At 42.2% G+C, this 5,904-nt stretch overlaps 1 protein-coding gene across 1 annotated transcript; it reads left to right on the top strand.

The window, feature by feature from the left end:
* Window positions 1-1,737: 1,737 nt before the first annotated feature.
* On the top strand, window positions 1,738-2,976 carry LOC128133436 (uncharacterized). The gene is made up of 2 exons (XM_052770883.1): window positions 1,738-2,093; window positions 2,220-2,976. Exons 1-2 carry the CDS (start codon window positions 1,738-1,740, stop codon window positions 2,974-2,976), a joined length of 1,113 nt encoding a protein of 370 aa, XP_052626843.1.
* The last annotated feature ends 2,928 nt before the right edge of the window (window positions 2,977-5,904 follow it).

The following is a 5,904-nucleotide window of genomic DNA, read 5'->3' as shown; positions in this document are numbered from 1 at the left end:
TCTAGTCTTGTAAAACTAGAGAAAACCCCTACTTATTATTTAATTTAGATAAAATTAGTCTTTAGTTTTAATTTACCGTTCCCTGTGTTCGATACCCTACTTATTTAGCTATACCACAATTGATAGGTCCACTGCCTTTGTGTGTTCATTTTATAATTAAAAGTAGGTTTAAAACTAAGTGAGTTTACACACATCAAGTTTTTGGCGTCGTTGTCGGGGAACGGTTCTAAATTAGCATTAAATTCTATTTTTATCGATCCTTTGTGTGAGATTTATCTTGCACAGAGTTAATTCTTAGGTAATCTAGTAATTAGGATAAGTTTTAATAAAAAGCCGTTTTAAAAAAAGTAATTAGAAAATTTTTCTGTTTTTGCCTTCAACTCACCGAGTGCACTCGTGCCGACTCGGCGAGTTCATCGTTGTTCATAGTTTTAGTTTTTAATTAATTTTTTGTTCTTTTTTACGCGTTTTATTTTTTTTGTTTTGTTTACAGTTGTTTCATGACCCGAGGATCTGATACACCTCTGGTCCCTCCTCTCGAAGACCCGAAATCCGCATTAAGGAGGAGCAAAGGAAAAGTCATTGGAGAATCCGCTTCTTCAAAGAATTCGCCACTAAAGAACCTCAAGTCCGTTTTCAGCAAGAAGAGGAGCAGCAAATCAGGAGCATCCAGTGCCTCTTTGAGAGTCGAAGACCCAATTAAAGAAGACACCGAGTACGAGACCGAGGAAGAAGAAGAACCTACATACGAGCACAAATCCGATTTTGAAGACGATTTAGCTATCACTATGGCTAACATCGATGAAGTCCCCATGGGGGAATGGAAAAAAAGGATGCGCGATGACACTAGCCCGGGACTTGTGCAACCCGCAATTCCCGCTACCACTACTTTCGAGCTAAAGGGTCATATCCTCGCTCAACTCAAGGAGATTCCCTTCTATGGAAAAGACCACAAAGACGCCTATAAGCACTTGGATGAAGTAAATGATGTGGCTGACTACTTCAATGTACCAAATGTGCCACGCGAGACCCAGCTACTTCGCATGCTTCCAGTCACATTCAAGGGTGCTGCAAAGGATTGGCTCAAGTCACTTCCTCCCGGGTCGGTCACCACATGGGCTAAGATGAAAGAAGAATTCATAGACCACTTTTGCCCGCCTTCCAAAATAGCCAGGTTGAAGAAAACCATTGCCAACTTCAAGCAACAACCCGGAGAATCCCTTTACGAGGCTTGGCAAAGGTATAAAGGTCTTCTTAGAAATTGCCCACACCATGACCTTAATAGCCAACAAGAGGTCTCCATCTTTTATGATGGAGTCAATGTCACCACACGACAATTGCTCGACTCGCAAGGCCCAGTCACAAATAAGGCACCCCCGGTAATCAAGGAATTAATAGAAGAATTCTCTAAGCATTCTAGAGAATACCAAAATCCAAGAAATGAAGTAAGTCGGGGGGTAGTGAACTCGGCCAATGATGGCATGGCGGCGATGATGGATAAGATCGATAGTTTAGATAGAAGAATGACAAAATGGATCAAACAATCCATGCTATCGAGTTGGATGCGAGAACTGTAAAGGGCCTCATCTCACGGAGGATTGTGACTTGGATGAAAATGGAAACCAGAAAGCTCAAGTGTTCTACTCAAGCGGCGATCGATACGATGAGAATTGGCGGAAACCAAAGAAGGAATGGCTCCCGTATGAAGAATACAAGAAGGCTAAGGAGGAGAAATACATGCAGAAAGAGAGGGGATTTTATCAAAAGGAAGAATCGGTAATGGAAAAGAAAGTCGATTTAGAAGAGATGTTCACTAGATTTATAGTCGCGTACGAGAAAAGACATAATGATCATGATGCTGCAATACAAGAGACCAGAAATATGCTAAGGAATCAGCAGGCATCTATTCTCAATATTGAGAAACAGCTAGGACAACTTGCACATCAAGTGAACGAGAGAAGATCATGTCAACTTCCAAGTAACGCTGAGAATAATCCAAGAATGGAGAATGTGAACGCTGTGACTTCCAGCTATGAAGAAATTTTCACACCTGCACAGAAGATCTCCAAGGTGAATACAGAAAAGGCAGAAGAGTCGGCTCCAGCTAAACCCGACCAGACTCGCCGAGCCCCTCTAATGGACTCGACGAGTCCATGCGCTGATGACAAAACTGTTATTCCCTCAAAGCCCTATAATCCCCCTTTGCCATTCCCAATCAGAGCCATGTCTGATGAAAAGGTTAGAGCATACATAGATTTTATGGAGCATGTTCGAGCCCTTCAAGTCAACGTTCCATTTGTAGAAACAATGCTTCAAACGCCCAAGTATTTTAACTTGCTAGAGGGTCTTTTTGCTGCTAGAAAAGATTTAGCTGAAGTCGGGAAGATAGTATTGAGTGAGCTACCAGAAAAGAAGGGCGATCCGGGGAGCATCATAATTCCTTGCCAATTTGGAAATGTACTTGCCACTCAAGCGTTGACCGATTCGGGTGCAAGTATCAACTTAATGCCCTTCTCTTTCTTCAAGAAGCTGAATTTACCGGAGCCAAGGCCTATTAATATGAAGATCCATTTGGCGGACAAGACGACTATTCAACCAAGAGGTGTTTGTGAAGATCTCCTCATTAAGGTCGACAAATTTATTTTTCCCGTGGACTTTGTGGTACTTGATATGGAAGAAGATCCCGGAATTCCAATTATTTTGGGGAGATCATTTTTGAACACCGCATGCGCATTGATAGATGTATGCGAGTCCACACTAATGGTGAGGGTAGGAGATGAGTCAGCGGTGTTTAAAGCTTTACCAGGGATCAAGCAAGAAGAAGGAAGAAAAGAAGAAATCTCATTCATTGATTTGGATGATGAAATACTTCAAAAAGAACTTGCACTTTTGCAAGAAGAAGATCCAAGTAAGTTTTTGCTATCCTCTGGAGGTAATGAAGATGTTGACAAAGACTTGGAGGAGATCGAGAAGTGATGAAAGGAACCGATTCGGAAAACACAGTGGAAAGTGAGGAATACGATCCGACTCGCCGAGTCACTTTCCCTGACTCGACGAGTCCAATCGAAAATCTCAACATCTTGTACAATTTAGATCTACTTGTTACCAGCTCTCTGCATGTTCTGGACAAGAAGATTTTCCCTAATTCTTTAGAAGATCAGGCAGTAGAAGGAGGAATGGATGGTGATTTTCAACACGTTTATGTAGCATGCCTTGATGCAATAATGCAAGAAGATGAAGATAATCTACTTGAAGAGGAGGAAAGCTTTGAAGAAGAGGAAAATGTAAGGGTTAGGAGAGATGATGCTGAGAACCCATTCCTTGAGTCACGTACCACCAAACCTAGAGCACGAGTTTTCACCAACCATGAAGTAATTCAATTTAAGGAAAAGGAAGTGCAAAAGAGGGTGCGAGAGAATGGGGTAAAGAAGAAGAAGGTGAGGAAAGGGGAATTTCATGCAGCTGAGGATGATGCTATAAGGAAGAAGAGAGAAGAATTAAGACGGGCTTACAAGAAGAAGATACACGCTTACAAGACGAAGTACAAACCACAAAAGATTAGGCGTGCATTCCCGATGCAGGAAAATGAAGAAACGTAGAAGGGAAGGAGTCCAGCTAACGACTCCTTAAAAAGAAGCGTTTGGCGGGAGGCAACCCGTTATTAGAGTTTGCTTTCTTTCATCTTTTTCATTTTAGTTTCATTTTCATTTTTAGGATTTTATTCATCTTCCAAATCATCAGACATGACTGCTTGAGAGTGCGTATGGACTAAGTGTGGGGTGGAATGAGTTTTTAATGACAGAATGATATGATTTTCTGAATTGTTTGCAAGTGACTCGCCGAGTCTGACCCTGACTCGACGAGTCTATTCAGATTCCAGGTAAGTATAAATTCGCGACCAGACTCGCTGAGTCTGACCCTGACTCGACGAGTCGGTTTTATTTATAGAAAAAAATTAATTTAAAATGAATTTTTACAACCGGTAACTAGGGTTTTTAACCCTAATGAGATCATTTTCCCCCATCACTCGCCGTGCGCCCCCATTTGCTTTCTCTCTCAAGCACTCATCAAAGTCTTCACTCTTTCTTCAAGATTTTCGATTTTTATCACCAAAGGTACTTAATTTATTTCATAATTATGTTAAAGCCATGATTTTTAGATGATCTAGGGCGTCAATTTCATAGAATACCCGATTTTGAAGTTTAGTGAATTTTTAGGGTTTTGATTTAGTATTAATTATGTTGTTTTGGATGGTTATTTCTCCTTTAATACATCTTAGAAACATCCATGGACAAAACCCTTGAGAAAAATTCCAGGTTTTATGGTCAGATTTTGAACGACTCGTCGACTGACTCGCGCAATTCATACGACTCGCCGAGTCATTCATGGACTCGACGTGTCCAGTCGGGGACCCGGCTGTAATCTGTTTTGATGATTTTCTATGTTTTCTGGGTTGTGTGTTCTTTGTTTTGCAGGGACAATGTTTCACAGAGGACAAAGCTCAAGTGGACACCAAGGAGATTTTCCTTGGTTGAATTTTCCTCGAATTGAATCGGCTTCAACAATGAGAAGATGGAAGAAGAAGTTGGCTGAGGTCAGGAAGAAGGAGATTTATGTACCCAACAGGGTTGATTGGGATTGGTTGCAGACTATCCGGTATGAGGAGGAGTTGGCCCCTTATCTTTTGAAGGAATTTACATACGAGGGGGAGACAATGATTTGTGATGGATGGAGTCGGGTTTTTAGAATTCAAGAGCCGGTGTACCAGGAACTTTGCTGCGAATTTTTCTCCATGGTGTCTTTCCGTGGAGGAGACGATTGCTACCACCCCGCGAGTTTCAGTTTTTGCCTTGGGGGCGAGTTCCATCAATGCTCCGTCCTTGATCTTGCATGTCGGTTGGGGATTTATGACCGACCATTGGTTACGACCGCTATATTTCGCGCCTTTTTGGAACACTCTCATAAGGTGTTCCCCGATGGTGTTACGAGTACGGGTTGGTGGAACACAATCGCCAACAAGTTATACATTTCGAAGTCGGCCCAAGAAGGAAGTATTAGGTCACCCACACACCGTCTCATTCACTGTCTTATCTCCACCACCATCAACCAAAGGAAGGATGACGACAAGGTGTCCAACCTTGATGTATTTTATCTTTGGAGCATCATCACACCCGACACCTTTTGCAACATTCCGTGGTGTTTGGCTTCTTATTTATCGGAGGGTGCGGTCAAGGATCGCAAAACCTCCAAAATTAATGGTGGCATGTTCGTCACCCAGCTAGCCAACTCATTTTGGTTGATGACCCGCGGTGCATGGAATTTAATGACACTGATTCCCGCCCCTCCCTTTAATCCCATTCTTTTTCGGAGGGCGAGAATTATTGAGGATTATGGAGGTGGTCATTATGCTATCCCGCATGATGACCTGGTGGTTGGTCCCGAGGCACCGGGAAGGAGGGTTAGGTCGAGACGAGAGCGAGACGTGGAGGAGGAACCGCCGGTAATTTCGGTGGATAATGATCAAGTGCCAATGGAATGGTATAATGTTGAGATGAGGAGAATGCAAGATCAAATGACGAGGAGTCTCAATTTTAGCAACGAGTCCAACATTCGGCTTTTTGACCACTTCCATATTCCGCATATTGATGGGGGTAACTTCCCATGCATTCCATCTTGGGATGAGGTGATTAATGCAAGGAGGAGTGGAGCTAGTGGAAGTGGAGCTGCGCATGATCATGATGAGGAGGAAGATGATTAGTTTTTTTTGTTTTATGGAACAATTTTCAATTTATTTTTGTTTTGTTTGGTGTGTTTGAATTTTTAGTTAAGACTTTTATTTGATGTTTAATTTGCCTTGATGACTTTCAGATTTTGGATTAGGAATGCTTGCATAAAGGGTCTGGA

Source organism: Lactuca sativa, chromosome 4 (genome assembly GCF_002870075.4).
Source record: "Lactuca sativa cultivar Salinas chromosome 4, Lsat_Salinas_v11, whole genome shotgun sequence".
NCBI lineage: Eukaryota > Viridiplantae > Streptophyta > Magnoliopsida > Asterales > Asteraceae > Lactuca > Lactuca sativa.
The sequence above is the reverse complement of the archived record's forward strand: the minus strand, read 5'-3'. Positions and strand labels throughout refer to the sequence as shown.